The sequence below is a fragment of the Anthonomus grandis genome, chromosome 7, assembly GCF_022605725.1.
Source record: "Anthonomus grandis grandis chromosome 7, icAntGran1.3, whole genome shotgun sequence".
Classification (NCBI taxonomy): domain Eukaryota; kingdom Metazoa; phylum Arthropoda; class Insecta; order Coleoptera; family Curculionidae; genus Anthonomus; species Anthonomus grandis.
The window spans coordinates 35,576,773-35,595,950 of NC_065552.1; the positions used below are offsets into that span (position 1 = coordinate 35,576,773).

General features: G+C 32.8%; 1 protein-coding gene across 7 annotated transcripts in view; it reads left to right on the plus strand.

The window, feature by feature from the left end:
- Positions 1–19,178, plus strand: part of LOC126738775 (teneurin-m) — a 326,951-nt gene that overhangs the window by 246,110 nt on the left and 61,663 nt on the right. For all 7 annotated transcript variants that reach the window (XM_050444212.1, XM_050444217.1, XM_050444218.1 and 4 more), the window contains 2 exons: positions 3,071–3,247; positions 18,522–18,830. In XM_050444212.1, the coding sequence (XP_050300169.1) occupies positions 3,071–3,247; positions 18,522–18,830 (486 nt within the window). The remainder of the gene's footprint in view (positions 1–3,070; positions 3,248–18,521; positions 18,831–19,178) is intronic.

Genomic DNA, 19,178 nt, shown 5'->3' on the forward strand with positions numbered 1-19,178 from the left:
ATTGGTCTGAAGCAGGACACGTCAAGGGTTTGTGTCAAATGGGTACTGTTTGCTGGTAAGGAAATGAATCTAATATTTTCTTCCTTGCAATTTTTTATTACAGCCTCTGACAAATGACTTGCCAGATTGTCCCCAATGATAGCTTTTGGGCCATCTAGACGTCTATAATAAGGAACAATGATCTTGAAAACCAATCCTCAAACAAACTTTGATCGAAGCACCCAGACTTGCTACGATTATAAATACAACCTTCGGGGCCACTTTGAGTCCAAGTGGACCACAAATTTTCAGATTTGTAGACAACTTATTGAGGTAATTAAGCCGTTGTTACAGAGAACATGACTGAGTGGGCAGACTTGGTGGAATCACAAACTTTCTCTGCGTGCTTCATAGTTCTTCGTATAACAACTTTAGGCCTCCCGGGATCATCAACAAAATTGGTTTCGTCATAGTTTATTTAATTCTCTGGTGGTACGTCTTTGAGAGAAACTTCCAATTTATCAAAATATTCATATAAAACTTTTCTTGATACAGCCAAACGAACCTTTAATACATTTTTATGCTTTGTAAGAAAGTCCGTGCACCAATCTTTTCCAGGCTTGTTATTAGAATACTTGGTCACCTGTTTGCCGGCTCGATCCAAGTAGTTTTTACCTAATAATTTTATAGCCTCCTTCTCATATGGATAGCCCCATTCTGCCGCCGTAACAACAGCTGCTACAATGGCATTTTCTTCTCTTTTACTTAAAACAGGTTGTCTCCCAAACTTTTTCGGGTGTTTATTCTTAATCTTCCTCCATAGGATCACCAAAGGAATGTTATATGTTTGAGAAGCCTCGGAATAGGACATCCCATCTCTAATTGCATCTAGAGCACTTTCTAGGTTGTCATTTGTATAGTTCACATATCGACGTCCCCTAATTTTCGGGTCCGGTAAAGTTAAAGGAACGTCTAAAAAACGATTTTTTTTGAAAATTTTTACATAGAATGTTGAGTTTGAACGTTTTATTAATAAAAAAGTGAGGATGAAATAAAAAAATGCAAAATTTTAAAAATTATAAAGGATTTTCTACTTACGTATAATGCACAATTTCAGCCCGCTTAACTGCACTCTATTAGCAACTAACCATCACGTTGATCATTATATACGCTATTAATTTAAATTTAAATTCTTAATTAACCAAATTCTATAACTTAGAAGAATTTACATCAATTCTTTAGGTCATAAACACAAATTTCTACAGGCGAATTAGAAATATCAAATATGTAAATACGGATTAATTCATAAATAAACAAAGACTGTTAAATGTCACATCAACAAAATATTATTTTATTATTTATTGGGAGTGGCTACTGTACGAGTACGATTTAAAAAAAAATCGTGTTTTGATCGTTTTTTTGTATGTACACAATCATGCATATACAAGCACTCCTCTAATTGTGTATACACAGTTCGGCACAAACACGTGTTTGTGTTCCAATCCCTTTTTGCAATCCCAACTCCACATGTGCGCCAACCACATAGTCCCATGTGCGCACACGGGGCTGCCGCCCCATGTACATATATTATGATTATATAAATAAACAAATACTTACCTATAATGAGACACGACAAAAAATTACGATAATCGTACTAGTACAGTAGCTACTACCAATAAATAATAAAAAATAGTTGACATTTGACAGTCTCTTTTATTTATGAATTAATCCGTATTTAGTATATGCCATTATTTAGTATGTACATTTGATATTTGATATTCCTGATTTACGTCTGAAAATTTGTGTATATGACCGAAAGAAGTGATGTAAATCCTTCTAAGTTACAGAATTTAGTTACTTAGAGCTTTAAATTTAAATTAATAGCATATATAATGGTCAACGTGATGGCTAGTCGCAAATAGAGTGTAGTTAAGCCGGGTGTAATTGTGAATTACACGTATTAAAAATTATAAAGGATTTTCTTATATAATTATAAGAAAATCCTTTATAATTTTTAAAATTTTGCATTTTTTTAGTTCATCCTCACTTTTTTATCAATAAAATGTTCAAACTCAACATTCTATGTAAAAATTTAAAAAAAAAAATCGTTTTTTAGACGTCCCTTTAACTTTAACGGACTCCAATTTTCTTCTTATATTTTTATGGCATGATTTTTCAAGTCACCCTAAAAATATAACCAAAACTTAAAAAAATTAAAAAAAAATGTGAAACAATTTTTTAAAGCAAAACTGAGATGACATCTTCAAAAAAACAATTTTTTCCATCTAATTTTAAAAATTCATACCTTTGACTGAATTCCAACTATGGCTCAGAAGTTAAAGTTCTAGAGGTTCACAAAATCAACAATTTTTATTATATACTTTGACCTACGGCTACGGCACGCTAATTCAGAATAGCGCGACAAGTTTTAGCCTAAAAGTAAAAACATGTACCTAGGTCAAATGCGCGGCAGTGCCTATGCAGCGTGCTCCCGTGCATTTAGGTGATAACTTAAATATCCGTCTGACCGCGTAAATTTTTTCACTTCACCCTCTGATTTCAAGTCACCCTCTTTGGCGATATATTAATATTTTGATATTTTTTTTAGAGTTGAAAAGCATTATATTTCTTAGTATTAGTTTCAATTTATTTAATATTAATGTATATGAGATGGTAGTTAAAACGACCAAACCAAATAAATAAATTATCAAAAGAGCGAATAGATTTGCGAAAAATACATTGAAGAACGTAAGGGTGAGGCTGCACGGATATTTTTTTAAATTGATTTTTGATTAATTTGTGTTTATTTCTGTGGAAACATTAGTGAGGTTTACTATTTATTAAAAAAATAATATTTAAAAAAAAATTTATTACCCTGTATCTTGAAAACTGTGCATTTCCGGACCCATGTTTATAGAAACTTTTTGTCATATTTTTTTACAAGGAATCACCCATTGAAAAAACTGTCTATTTTTCGTAATAACACCCTGTATATTTAACATATAATCCATCCAACCAAATTTCCTATCTTAAACTTGCACAATTTCTTATTGAACTACTACCGTTACTATATTGAACATTATATTTTCAGGTTGCTTATTGGACAGTGCCCCGCGACCGCCTGATGTTCCTCCAAGGAACCCCACAATGAGTCGGTTAAATGGACGCTTAGCGTCCGCCCCACCTCAAGATCCCAATCAGGACTTTGAACCCTCGTGTTTAGTCAGAACGCCATCGGGGAATGTGTATATACCTAGCGGAACCTTAAGTAAGTACATAATATATTCCGTTTTTTAATTAAAGAGCTCAATTTTGATAAATGAAGAAGACACTTTCTTAGAGGGAAGTCTCTTCTCCACAAAATAAAATGCCAATTGTGTTTCAAGATTGATGCATTTCGACGTTCAGATAGTTCGTCATCATCGGTTTCAGCATATTGTTTCACTGATTATAATGAGAAACATAGTAGATACAGTTGATATTTAGTCCTATAATGATGAGTTATCTCCACTTGAGTTATTCCGTCGATACACCTCTTAGGAGTAAACGATGAGTACTGAATACTGATTAGAAGTTGTACTTTGACATGGGCATAATTAGCAATTTTTCGACGCGACAACGTTGCAAATTGCAACGGAACGTTGCATTGTTACGTTGTTTCAACCGTAGAGACAACCCCGTTTTACACCAATTTGAAAGATATTTTTTTGGTTGTCTCAACGTTACGCAGTGACTACCCGTTAACTTTCTAAACGCACTGATTTTTGGACGGATGGACGCCATAACGACAAAAAAATTAATTACTTTTTTATCCATAAACTAATAGATAACTCCAGTAGGCAGCTACTTCAAAAATACAACCTACTTTTAGAGATATAGATAGATAGAGATAATAGACAAGAGCAATAATAATTTTTATATTAATCGATGTAGTCATTATCTATCAATCAAGTTAGTTGGTCCCTGTTCTCAATAAATTTGTTTTTTTTTTAAAAGCAAATGCTGGTTGTTGTCCTATAACTTTTTTTTTTCACAAATTTATAACAGGGACCAACTAACTTACAACTAACTTGATTGATAGATAATGACTACATCGATATATATAATTATTATTATTGCTCTTGTCTATTACATTATATTTATAGGTTCTAAAAATAATGACAATACAACCTAAGCTATTTCTAAATAAAGTATGCAGGGTCGGCATAAGGTGGCGGGTTGGTACCCGTAACTTACGTTGTAAAAGCAGCAGAGTTTTACAACAGTTGGGATACTGGTGCAGTACGTCGAAGTTTGGTCCAAAATAAACGTCTTTGCAAAACCAACCAAATTTTGCACTGAAAACAACGTTGCAAATAGTGAAAATAAGAGTAATCTCAACTTACGCGACTGCAAATTTTTACTTGGGCATCCTAACGTATTTTTTAATAGTGAATACAAATCTGCCATAAATTCTTTACAGTCCCTGGATTCGGTTTGTTGTAGCAACAGTCAAGGGCCATAAATAGTACAATCGTATTTGAATATCCAAAATACCGGAAATTTTTATTGAGAGTGAAATGACCACTCACACAGAGATTTTCTTACATTAAAACCAAGGGTATTTTTATTTGCATTTAAAATTTTCATGGTAAAATAATATGATGCATTCGTAATAACCGCGGAGACGTGCTCTCTGAATCGTGAATTCGAGTCAAACATTAAACCAAGATTTTTGACTAATGACCCATAGGAAACTTTTTCATTAATTATAGAAGGTAAAAAATTATCGAAAGTAGGTCTATTAATAGTTGAAACTATTAATAAAATATAAAAAAAAAAAACGAACAGTGGAGTTTTGTCCATGGTTTTACTAACAAGACTTATTTCACGTCTTATTATTTTCTTTGCAGAAAAATGACATAATGCCTATGTACACTTATCTCTAGGTATTTCTATTTATTTATTTCTAGTTATAGTTACAAGGGGGTCCCAAAATGTTGAATTTTCAAAAATGGCCTATATCTCAAAAACTAATAGGGCTTTGGAAATTTTGTTAACGGCATCGTTATTTTCACGAAAAAGGAGCACACTGTCGCGAAAACCGTATCACGCTAACGTTAAAATAACGGAGCGAAAGTACCCAAAATGGGACACCCTGTACATACACTAAAGCAAAAAAAATTGAAATCTTGCATGTAGGTATTCATTGATTTCGAATTTTCTTCGTACCACATGCCACAATGCCATTTTGTAAGAAATGTATTAAGGCCTGCCATATGTTAGGGACCATAATAATCATTGACGCTCATAAACCACATGGCCACTGGACAAGGTAAGAAAAAGGAATTTACTTTAAGGGTCGATGAATCACAAGCTAGGTAAAGGTTTTAATGATAAAATGTCAGGTCGATTTTTGAAGCGTTCTTCTGTTTTTTTCTTCTGAACATTTTACGCTAGCCATATGATATAATTACCTAAATTGTAGACCTAAATACTGACCGAAATCAGAAATAATAATGGGTCTGTCCGAAAAGAACGAAATTCAGGGAGATGAGTAATAACTTGACGGCATATGGTGAGTTAGGCATTATGTATTTATGATTAATAAACTTAAGCTGATAGTAAACTTTCAGAATTAAAAACAGGCAAATTTTTATTTAAAACTTTAGTTTTACTTCGAAAGTAGATGAAAGCGAGGATATAAAAGGATTTCGAAAAAGCAAACAAGCAAAATGGATGAAAAGAATTAGTTAGGCTATAACCCTTTTGAAAAACAATAACTTCTTTATTTCATTGGCCGCAAAACTGGATGGCAGGCTGTTTAATTAAAATTTAATTAGTAATACGTGAAATGGATACCCATCCCAGGAAATTGTTATTGTTTGAAAATTTTCGGTCGTATAGAGGCTTAATTTGTAAAAGAGAAGTTATTTCGTTCTACGAACATTCCCTTTTTTGTTGTAGAATGCTATTATGGAACTACATTTTGCAAAATTGTGAAAGAGTACACATATCTTTGAGTTTCTTGTTAATATCATAAAAACTATTAACGACACGATGAAAGTTTAATATACGGATTAAACATAAATAACTTCTGCATGTCGGGCAGCAAACTCAAAAAATGGCAATAAATTGTGCAATACTTAATACATTATTGTCGATTGACTAAAATTTTATCGCGGTTAATTTGCGAAACACAAAAGACAGCCATTACCTTTCAATTCAATAATGCATTTACTACCCTTTAATGGTCAAAAGTCTAATTATTGGTTTAGTCCTTCATAGTGATCATTTGTTGTTACATATTGTCATAAATGCTACAATTATTCAGATAAAGCCACATGCGCACATGTATATGCAAGTTGATGGGTTTTGTTTGCCTTTGAGCTGCCGAGTGCTCTGTTTATATATCAGAATGTATGATAAATTATTAATTTGTTTGGAATGGTCTTACTTGCGCAAATGATGAAAGGTTTATTTCAGCTTTTGTGTAAATATTTCAATTGGATTTTGATAATTTTATCTTAATGTGTTAGAGATGTTATTCAGTTTGACTTGCAGGTCAATTTTTAATTATATAATTTTTTTTTTCATAAAAATATAATTTTCTCTAAATTATTAGTATGTAGGAACTATAAAATTTTAATGAGCCTATAATTTTAAAATTGTTTCTAAAAATAAATTTAATTTTTATTTTAAACTTAATTTTGATTTTATTTTTAAAATCCTTCAGAAAAGAGTCTTACGATGACTTTATGGTGTCTTTCGGCATGAGTCATGTTGGCCTCACTTTGATTCCCGAGGTATACTGACCCTTATAATAAAAAGTCGAAAGAAGATTGTTGACTTCGTACTTAACCAAATAAGAAAGTTAGCCGACCGATGTATAGTTCTTTAATTTTTTTTAATTTTGCATTCTTTTAGTAGTGGTGCGGACTCAGGGCTTACTTATTTGCTTAGGAGGTAAATATCAGTTGATTATGGTAAACAATCTATGCTGGAATTTGATATTTATCTTGCCTATAAAATATGAACTGCTGTGGTAGAACCATACAATTTTAGTCTCTATCATTACATACAACATTGGAGCATTCTGACTTAGCTTCCATGGTAGATAATGATGTCTGTCGAAATTTGGATATTGAGCATCCCACTTACACCAACTTAAACAACCATTTACTTGGTCAAATTATTTCATGCATTACAGCTTCGCTACTATTTGATGGCGCACTAAATATATACAATCTTTATCGGGATACTTTATTGGTTTTCTGGTTGCCTCGCCCTGAAGAAGCCAAAACGCAGAAACACGTAACGGCAGACACCATCTTCACTTGTTCTGCTTCCTTTCGTCTTTCAGAGTATCCCGTTAACCTATTCTTTTCCTATTTAATTCTCTATGCTATTCTTTGAATATATCTAATTCAATTCCAAATTCATAATGCGGAGATATGGGAGGTTTTATTACAGGAGCGCCCGGACTAAACATGGCTTCTATGACATTTTTGGGCATAACTTTGGAACCACTGGGAATAATTTCATATTTTTTTCACAGTAATATAATGCAATGTCTAAGGATGGATTTCAGGATTACGTTAGAGCACTTTTAGTTGAGGCGTATTTTTTTGAAAACTTTCATCATCTTCAATAAGTGAGTGTTTATTAACAGGGACGCCTGGACTAAATATAATATTTCCCCTTATGTATATTAGCGAGTATCGTGGGTTCTAGTGGTCAAAATCGTGGGATTTGGTTCATTGGTGCCTGGAATGTCTCTAACTATATTTAAAAAATCGTTGAAATTCTTGCAACATGAGCCGAGATATGGGAGGTTTTATTACAGGAGCGCCATTAATTTTACATTGCAGATATGCCTCAGTAATATCCACAGAAAAAGCATATCATGAACAGATTTCTGTCTCAAAAATTACCGATGCTTATTTTAAGCAAGTTAAATGGTGAAATCTTTCCCCCTAAGTATGATAAATTTATGACATGCTTAATTATATTACGGGAGAGTCAAATAATGCTGCTTTTATTTATACAACTAATTGAATTAATTTACAAATCGCGGACTTTTGACAAACCTTTGTACTCACATTAATTTAGTGTATCGCTTTATGTGTCCAAAATGGCCGCTTTATTGTTTATTAGTATCAAGTTCTAGTATACTTCTCACAAAAGTAGGTCACAATTCTTTTTAGTTTTACTACTTCAGTGAAAATTGGTGTTCCCTTCTAACTTATAATCGCACAGTAAGCAAAACTTATGACATACTTATGATAAAGAATTTTTACTAGCTTCACACCTCTCCATAGAGATTGACGACAAATTATCTTCAACTTATTTACCTTTTATGACAGTTTATCTTTAATAATTAATTATACAATCGCGATTATCATCTTCCTGCAGCAAATCTGCCTTGAAAGTTGACTCCTGTATTATACTCACTGGTCTTTTTAATGCGCATGATTATATTTCCTATACGCACCATTAGCGTTATAATTACGCGCAGTCGTATATTTTCATATTTCTGTTTTTTTAAAGATAATATGCAATTTTATTAAAAATATGTTAATACAAATTATTACAGCTAAACCCTGGCAGGATCTCGTACGCAAATCTAAAAATCCAACACTTTATCATTTCAAAACTATTAAACTTTGGTTTAAGTGCACACCAATACCTGACTCTTTCTCACGTAGTTCAATGCAAAATAAATTATGGGTGTAAATTAATTATTGTAATAAGTGATTTAATACCTTAAAAATTTATATTTTTTTACTGGTTTGATTTGTTCACATTTGCATTTTGAATTCTGATAATATAAAATTCTAAAAAAAAAGAAGTTATAACAAAAAGGTAGACATAGGTCCCCACTTGATACGAACCATAATTAATTAGAGACCTTTGCCTAAGTAAATATTTGAGAGCACGATAAACGAATTTCCTAAGGACAAGGGATCATTCTTCGGGTCAAAAATATTATGTTAAGATTAGAAAAGGTTACATGGTACATTATCTTAGGTACCCTACTAAAGATATATAAGTAGAAATGGAGTTTCTTACAAAAACATAACGATAATAACAGGGAAGATAATTTTAGAATTTTGACATGTACTGATTTATTTTGAAGCATTTATAAATTCTGTAACTATCAATAATGAACCGATTTCAACTCAATTTCCGGGAACACATTTCTGATACTGTGCCCTTGGATGGATGCCTGTGGGATTTGTTTCTGACGATAATATGTCCATTATCTCTTTAATGCACTATTTCTTCTGCAAAAAAAGAGCAATTAGAGGCCTCTGTAGAGTGAGGTGTCGTGCAAAATAGAATTATTAGTTACCAAGGCTCTAGACAAGTTTTTTTAATGATGTTCTGTCCTGATTATCAAATATGTATGTGTGATTTCAAAAAAAAAAATATTGTAACTCCATTTTGCTTTCTGATATCTACTAGTTAAATAAGTTTTAGTGACTTAGATTAAATAAGGCTTTGACAATAACTCTGCTTTTCCGATATCTCTTTAAATATTTAAAGTCGGTAGAAAGTAAAAAACGATTTTGACAAATTTCGTTTTTGTTTTTTTTTATATCTCTGGAATTAAAATTTTTTTTAAGCGTCATTTTATTAAGCCCTAAATTGCGCAACTTTATATAATGTTTAATTTCCATTGAGTAACCTCTGAGTTCATCAATAATACTCCAATTTTACTTGGGTTTACTGTGCGCCATCTCCAATCTAAGCCCGTAGTAATCTCTCTTGGCCCTTCTTATAACTTATCTATAAATTTTTTCAAACACATTATAGCCCGGATATTACTCAACGAATTTTTTTTTTAAATCTCTTTTTTTTTTAAAAAGAATTTTTATTTTAAAACCGAAACCTAAAGCTTTCTTAAAGTGAACTCCAATCTGCGCCACAAATGGCTGGTAAAGTTATAGAATTTAAAATGTATAGAGATGCAAGTGGATCGAAAGAACGCTCCGAGGCAAAAAAATGCGGGTTGTATATTTCGCCCGTAGCGAAAAGAAGTCTTCTTTCTTTCGTGCGAAATGTTAAATTTAAAAGCAGCGGCGCCTTCCAGGATATTTAAATAAGTACTTTTCCACATTCTTTTTAGATGTATATTTATATGTACGTGTATGTTTTTTACGATAAAATGTGGCGCGCCTGTAGTCACTTTATCATTTTAACTTAATTTTCCCTTTAAGATTTGGATTTTTATTACATTCATATGATATAATAGCAATAAATAATTTTATCACGGTCCTTCACATAAAGTTAGCACATAAAGAGTTATATACCGTATTTTGAAGGTCTTTTAAGTTCCATTGCCAAGTTTGAGGGCTCTACTGTCATTCTTGTTGAAATGTCACCTTGTCAAATTTGTTTTTTTTTATTTAATAAACTAACCACAGAAATTAGCCGCTTTAAATTTCGGGAATAATGTTAAGGATCAGAAGATGTTTAATGTAAGTGGTATTGGAATTTAAAATGAAAAAGAGAATCGCAAAATAAGTACGAGTAGAAGGTATCATGAAAACAAGAAACTTTTTGTGATTTTTTAATAACACTAAATGTAATTAATAATGTTTTGTGCGAAGAATAATTTATTTTGTAAATGTTTCCCATTTACTTCAATGCAGTGACATTGTACTCGTACCCTCGTACCCTTTGAAGTGCTTCAGGTATTACCTCACGGCATTCAACTACTATTCGTTGTCTTAAATCCTCAAGTGATTCTGGCTGCGACTTATAAACAATTTTAGCTGTCCCCAAAGAAAAAAGTCCATCGGTGTTAAATCAGGTAATCAAGCCGGCCAGTCTATTAGACCTCTCCTTCCAACCCATCGACCCATAAAAGTAATATCTAAAAAATCTCTTTTAGGACAAGCGTAGTGCGGAGATGCTCCACATTATTGAAAGACTGAGCTGGTTTTTCGGCTAAATCCATGTCGTTTTCTTAAATCTCTGTGGTCGAAGGACTGAATAAATTTCACAATTTAAATTGGCTTGTATAAAAAAAGTCTAAGAATTCCCGCCTACACAATTAGTTTTAAATGACGCTTAGTATGTGTTAGACACAGATTAACCCTTACGCTCCCGGAGCATATAATTATCAATTTTCCAAAGTTACCGTAACGAGTAACTACTTATGTTAAAATGTAGGATTAAGTGAAGTATTTCAAATATGGTTAAGGTCAAATTGCCTATTTTCAAGGTTATTCATAATTGTGCCCTATATGAGTGAACCTTATTTTTCACAATTGTGATAAAAAAAATATATTGAATGAATATGACAAAGTAACTTTATTTAGTATAAAAATTTATAATTCTTGTTTTTAGTGAAACAGAGGTAAACGTTGCTTTTAATACATCTTACTCTCGAACGACTGTCACAATTTTCAAGCCTACAACATAAATGATGTCAATGTAAATACCCATCATACCGTTTATCCACACTCGGCATTGCTGGGAAAATCTTCTTCGTAGGTGGTTCTTCATCACTCATTATATCTTTATTGTCTGTTGTATTGACATCAGGCAGTAGATGCTCCTCAGGACCAGAAGAAATAAGTTATTCTTCCAAACTTAGCCTAAAGTCAAGCAGATCTATCGGTGCCCTTTTTTTTATCGGAAAATCCTCCTTGTACTCTAATCAGGAATTAACTATTACTATGTCAAAGACATGCAAAATAACTTTTAAAGTCCATTTTTTTGTTTTGAAAAAAGGACGGTAGTATTCGATCGTCTGATCACACACATCCACGCCACCCATTTTTTTGTTGTACATCTTTACAACCTTTGACCATATAACTTTCACATATTTTAGTTCTTTTTTGTCCCACTACAGTTCAAAACGGTACAAATCATGAGAACGGATTTATTGTCCATCCATTTTGTAGCACACATTTTATTATCAAGTTTGATTAGTTCCTGCGAATCTCCTCTCTTCATTTCTTTATCTTTCTTCAATCTATTTCTCATTATAGTTCCAGTGCCGTAAATGTCTAAGGAAATAAGCTTGTCCAGTAAAATCTCTGTGGAAAAATATCTATTAAAAAAATATAACTTTCTTTAGCTAATATTTCAACTAAATGCAAAACAACTGAGGGACCAAGACCTAAGTCTTTGTGCTTAAAGGGAGTCGTTTTCCCTTAATAAGTTTCAAAATCTAGAACATTGCCTTCAGATGTTGTCAGGATAAAATTTGTAGACCTACAGGTCTAGGTTTATTTCATTATTCTAGAAATGGTATCATCTGTTCATCAGTTGAACATGCACATCGAGATTTTCTTTCAATGGATCTGCATCTATTTCTAACCATGTCTATCATTGGTTAAAACTTCCAAAGTCTATTTTCCCTCTGAATTTCTTGTGAGACGCCCAAAACATCAACCACATGAAAGTTAACCTTTAGAAGGTACAATTTATCTCTGGGCATAACACTAGAAACTAATTCAAACCTAAATTTATTGTTCTACTACATATGGATTTTGGGGAAGTGAATACATCCCATAATGGCAGGTGAACCAAAAAATGTCTATAGATGAGACATTTAAAACTTTTCCTGTTTTTTGAAAGTAATACTGAGCCGTGTGCTCTGCACCCAACGAAAAAAAATCGTTACCCAAATATTTATAAAAACATTGCCATGGGGTTAAAACACTGTTCGTACTATTGAGTTTTAATGGATCATCTTTATTAGGAAATCTTCCCGATTTCCAACCAGAAACCAAGCCTACCAGAGGAATGTCATCATCATTGGAGTCATTGTTGCTGCACTGTAAATTTTCTGCTAATTTTCCCTCTTCATCCGAATCTGAATCCATTTCTACAGAATCAAGTTCATCTACAGGCTTATACACTGCTTCTGAATTTCTTTTTAGATTTGCTACATCAATAAATTTCACTAAAAAATTTTTTTTTGTATTATGAATGCACCACTTGACTCCCAGCAAGCACAACTGTGAAGAGCGATCCAAAACCTCACCCCACAAACAATCATAGTGCAAAAAATCAAAATTTATATGAGAAACATATGAACGATAATGTTTGTTCACCGAATCTAACTGAATTAACATTATTTGATATATTATTTATTAGAAAAACGAATACTTACGTTTGGAGATCATGACGATGAAAAAAACGTAAACACAAACCGTTCTTGATAGATTCCAGTGACAAACTAACCGCCAAATTTTGTTGACACTCGAATAATGCAGCATTCACACTTGTACGATACAGGAGGCGATGCCGACAAACCTCATTTTAACCCATATATGACATAGATATAAGGTGGCTACAAATTGTAACCGCCGGGAGCGTAAGGGTTAAATAAGGGTTACTGTCGTTCCAGTACCTGCAGCTGTGGCGGTTTACTTCTTCATTTAAGCAAAACGTGGCTTCAACCATCACGTTTTCATTTTTTGGAAATATTTTCACAAAACTCTACTCTGCAATCAAAGTAAATCTTCGTTCATTTCCTTAACCAACCTGATGTTTGTAGGGTCGAAGTTTATGTGATGTTAAAAGTCGGTAAACGCTGCTTCGGGATACGCTTGAAACTGTCGCTGCTTCTCTGAATGAGTTGATTGGGGTCATAGTAACATGGCTAAAGATTGCAACTTCAACATTTTTATTTCATATAGGTCTTATTCCTTCACGTTTTTTGTTGTCAAATGATCCAGTTTCTGTACATATTCTTCAAAATTCTTACACACTTTTATGGGTCAAAGATGTTCAGAATGAATTCATTGTTTTAAACCATCAAATGATTTTGGCTGCATCTTAAAAACAACTGATTTTAAATGTCCCCAAAGAAAAAAGTCCAACGGTGTTAAATCAGGTGATCGTGCCGGCCACTCTATTGGGCCTCGTTCTGAGGGGCCTAAATCCGGGTCGTTTTCTTAAATCTTTGTGATCTGGAGATTGATGGCATTTTCAAATGCAACTCAGCTGTTAAATTGATTAATGCCTAAAATTCCCGATCACACATTTAGTTTTAAAGGAGCCTTGGTATGTGTTAAACGAATTAAATGAAGGTTACTGTTTCACAATTCTTAAGCCTCGCGACAGTTGCTATCATGATAGTGTCTGTCACATGAATTATCAGGAACTGTCGCCATGTAAATAAGCCGATAGTAGCTATCATGCTATCGCGATAGTACTTTCGTACTCTCTCGCTCGCCTAGATAGTTCGGCATAACTTGCATGATATTTTGTTGTTGTTTTGTTAAAATTTTAACTTGGAACGTGATTTTTGCAATATACTCGTACATATAATATAATAATTATTGTAAAACTGCAAAGTAAGTAAAAATGAGCAATAGGCAATTTGATATACTTAATTTTTTGGAAGAATATGAAAGGTTACCATGTTTATGGAAAAAAAGTTCTCCCAATTTTAAAAACAGGGCGAAGAGGGATCATGCTGAAGAAATTCTGCTGCCCTTATCAGGACTTTCTACATTGAAACAACTAAAGCAGAAAATTAGGAGCATAAGATGTACATATAATCAAGAAGTGGCTAAAATAAAGAAGTCTATGGGAACTGGCACGGGAGCCTGTAATGTGTACAAACCAAAACTTGTATGGTTTTCCGTACGCTGAGTTTTTTAAGACATAATTTGGAAGAAAACGAGGCAGAATCTAATTTGGTAAGTTTTATTTCGATTATTTTTATAAAAATAGCGAGACCAAAAAAAAGATGATGAATTTTAAAGTCTTTTCTCTATTCTATCATTCTATACTGCCAATCAACTGCCCCTGCCCCTATAAAATAGTTAGCAAGGTCTTCTCTTTTTTGCCAAGCTTCAGGCAAATAATTAAACTGCAATGTTGCATTTAAATCAACTATACCATTTGACTTGGCACTGCGCCAATTGCCAGGAATTATTCGTCCTGTTTCATGATCTGCTGTAACTGTTGTATCATTTCTCACTTTTCTTATCCAGTTGTGCAAAACACATGCAGGTTTTATTAATTTTACTACTGTGTGAGGAGCAAGTGATATTGGTGATCTGAATACACGAAAACGGGTTGAAATGATTCCTAATGCATTTTCTACTATACGTCTCGCTCTATAGTGTCTATAATTAAATACTTTCTGGGCAACAGTTAATCGATTTTGTCTGGGATAGGGTTTCATTAAATATGGCTTGAGTGGAAATGCTTCATCTCCTAAGATAACAGATCCATCAGGTTGGTTCAATAAATTTTCGTCAATAGCTTTTTAAAGAGACGACTTGGCAAATATTCCACCATCTGAACTGCTGCCATAACTATCAATATATATAGGTAAAATTATAGGCATGATCCACCATTGCCAGCAATACAATGCTAAATGTTCCTTTGTAGTTAAAATATTCAGAACCGGAATTCGGAGGGCACTGAACCAATACATGCTTTCCGTCGATTGCTCCAATACAATAAGGAAAATTCCAGCGAGTTTCAAATCGATTTATCACTTTATTCCATTCATTTTTACTTTGAGGAACCTAAAAAATAATAACACGTTTATTGAAACAATTCTAAATTATTAAAATATTATTTTATCTTTGTTTTTATTGCAGATGTTTTCAAAAGAAAATGAGAAAAATGCAGAGTCTGCAACATCATATGTAGAATCGACGCAAGAACCTAAGGAGCTTTAAGAAACCCCTTTCAGTAGTTCGATGAGAGCGACACAGGCAAGTTTTAAAGGAGCCAATGTGGAGCACACATCAGATGAATTGACGCAAGAGCCTACGGAAAATGAAGAAATCTCTTCTGTCAGTTCAGAAAAAAGATAAATCGCAAAAGGTCCGACCGTAAAGGAATGAAGAATAATGATGCATCTTTAAATGAGACTATAAAAGTTTTGAAAGAAGTGTCATCCCAAAAACTGTCTGTTCCTTCCAATGAATTTGATGTATTTGGAAAACATGTTTCTTCTCAACTACAGCTTCTTCCATTAAAAGATGCAATCATACTACAGGGTGATATCCAGAAATTAATAACCACTGCTCGACTACGTCATTTCCAAGAACAGAATTTAAATAATACTGCATCTGACAATGAAACAGATGTCACCTTTAATAGCAAAACAGATCAACACAATACAGAACCGTCAACTTCTTCAAAGGAAAAGATATTGTATTATAGCTTGCAGAACGTTCAGAAACCAGAGCCACGCCTCGTAAATTATTTTTCGACTTGGGCGGGAGATGATAATGATGATTTAGACTGTTACTAATAATATAGATACTTAGTTAAATTTTCTTAGAATATTCTGTTACTTTCATTAAATAAAATTAATTTTTTTAAATTAATTGAAACTGAAAATAACTTGAAACTGTCGCTGCTTCTCTGAAGGAGTTGATTGGGGCCATAGTAACATGGCCAAAGATTGAAACTTCAACGTTTTCATTTCATATAGGTCTTATTCCTTCACGTTTTTTGTTGTCAACTGATCCAGTTTCTGTACATATTCTTCAAAATTCTTAGACACTTTTATGGGTCAAAGATGTTCATTAAAACTTACAGCTGTAAGTTTTAATGAAATTCGTTGTTTTAAACCCTCAAATGATTCTGGCTGCATCTTAAAAATAACTGATTTTCGATGTCCCCAAAGAAAAAAGTCCAAAGGTGTTAAATCAGATGATCGTGCCGGTCAGTGTATTGGGCCTCGTTCTGAGGGGCCTAAATCCGGGTCGTTTTCTTAAATCATTGTGATCTGAGGATTGATGGCATTTTCAATTGAAATTAAGCGATTAAATTGAGTGCCTAGAATTAGTTAGTTTTAAGGGACCCTTGGTAAGTTTTAAACGAATTAAATGAAGGTTACCGTACTGTTACTGTTGCACAATTCTTACACACTTTTATGGATCAAAGATGTTCAGAATGAATTTCGTTATATTTTCTAACAGCTGCAGCTTTCATGCAATTATTGTTTCTAATGCAAAAACAGTAATTTAAAGTGTTGCGTTTAAGACTTCAATATTAAACGCATAATTGATAAGTTAAAAAAAAACAGTTTTTCACAATTTTTTCTTATTGTTGTTTGCAAAGTAAATAGCTCAATAAATTTTATCTGAATAATAAATTCTATTTTAACAAATTTTTGTAAGATTAAATTAAGATATCCTATTTTATTGAAAGGTAATTTTTTTATTTGATACGCTGTCATTTTAACAGGAATGACAGTAGAGGCCTCAAACTTGGCAGTTGTACTCAAAATAGAGTATTAATCGACACCCAATGTAGCGACAAGTAAATACTCTTAATCAGAGTATCTACTGTTCAGTTTTGACTGGAGTTGTAAAATGTCCTGCTTCCAAGTAATGGCAAAGTGTATGTGAACACTCATAAATTTCATGGAATTAAAGTTTTGTCCACTATCTTTAATGCTATTATTTTAGCGTAACAAATTCTGAGGAAATAAAGGAAAGAAATAAAAAATTAATATTTCCAAAAAACATTTTTAATTTTGATCAAGGATGTCCTCAAAAATTTCCTGTAATAGATATGCTATTTTAATAAACTGGAAGTACATTGAACATAATACTAAATCGTTTTTTATATCGGTATATTTATAACAATCGTATGGTGGTATAAAATATAAGGGCAGTTTAGATTTAAAAAAAAAAGCTAAATAAGTCATTGAGTAGTAAATAAGTTTCTGTAAGTTTCCAACCACAACGCTTTATACCACCATTCTAAGAAATAATATGGTAGATTTTGCCAATACCATGAATTTACATCCTCAAATTAAAAATAACAAAGGCTGGTCTATGAACGTGAGATTTTGAAAAACTTTAACAAAAAGGACCGATATGGTCATTCCGTTATTCTACCTGAGTCAGGTATCTTAAGTTTATCTGCCTAATGGTATACGTTAGTATTAAAGTGCTTTTAAACTTATTTAAACTAGAAATATTTCAAAGAATGGTTCGATGTGTTTTTCGTTAGGGTCTAGAGCCAAGCGAATTACATGAAACTTATGCGATAAGTAGTAAGTACTACGGACTAGAACGGATTAATTCAGAGATAAATGAAGTTTTTGTTATAATAAATTTATTTATTCCCCTTTATTTCACTAGTTTTTCCGTTTTTATATTTAGTTGGACTGATACATTTCCAACCTCAACACCACACAAACTCATGTCTAAAAGTCCAACCTGGATCATAAACCAGTGTAGTTCCAAACTTGTGGAAACAGTTTTCAGTTCATTAGTTTTTTAACTCACGCAAAATGCATAATAAATTATGTCCTATTTAGTATTCTTTTAATTTAAACTACCCTTACACTTTATGCCGCTAAATATAATATAAAGATGAAAAACTATTTAGTACTATGTTTAATGTATGTACATATCCAATTTTTTAGGAACCCATTTGATAACTTTGCTGTTGGTTGAGCTGTCTAAAAACACGTTTTTTTTTTGTTACATTTAATACAATTGTCAGACCAACCTGTCATAATTGAGTAAAGTATATTAGACATTATAAATGTTCATTTTAATTATATTTTTTTGATGAAATGATACAAAAATATTATTTAATTACAGGTCACTCAAAAAATTCGGTAATAGACTACAAACCAAACTCGTCATGTAACAGCCCCTCAAAAGAAATGAAAAACTCACATCCGGGAAGTGGTGCACTAATGGGAACAAACAGTTTATCTTATGGTGCGCAGATACCTGTTTTACCTGTACGGAACAACCTGAGGAGACCAACGTCGAGTAATTTTGCTCCGGCAGGCTCCAGATTCCATTTCAACAAAGGGTTAGCTTCCAGATGCAGCTGGAAATGTACCGCGATCGCGTTTATCGTACTGTGTATTGTACTAACTGCTGCACTCTCCTATATATCTGGTAAGTACATATAATTAAATGTTTAAGATTATATTAAACACAACAGTTTTTTGACTGACCTAAAAGAAAAAAGTCGAGGGGTGTTAGATCTAGTGATCTCGCCGGCCATTTCAATGGATGTTTTCTCCCAATCCACTAATCTGGAAACGCATCATGGTAAAATTGCCTCACAGGGAGAACATAGTAAGGTGGCACTCCATCTCGTTGATAATGTAATAAATCTTCGTTTAGGTTCCTACTCCCATGAGAATTCAACTGATTTTTGTGTTTTTTTAACAATTTTAGATTACCATTAATAAATAGAAGACGGACAATAGTAATCTCACCCACACATTTTCTGGATACTGT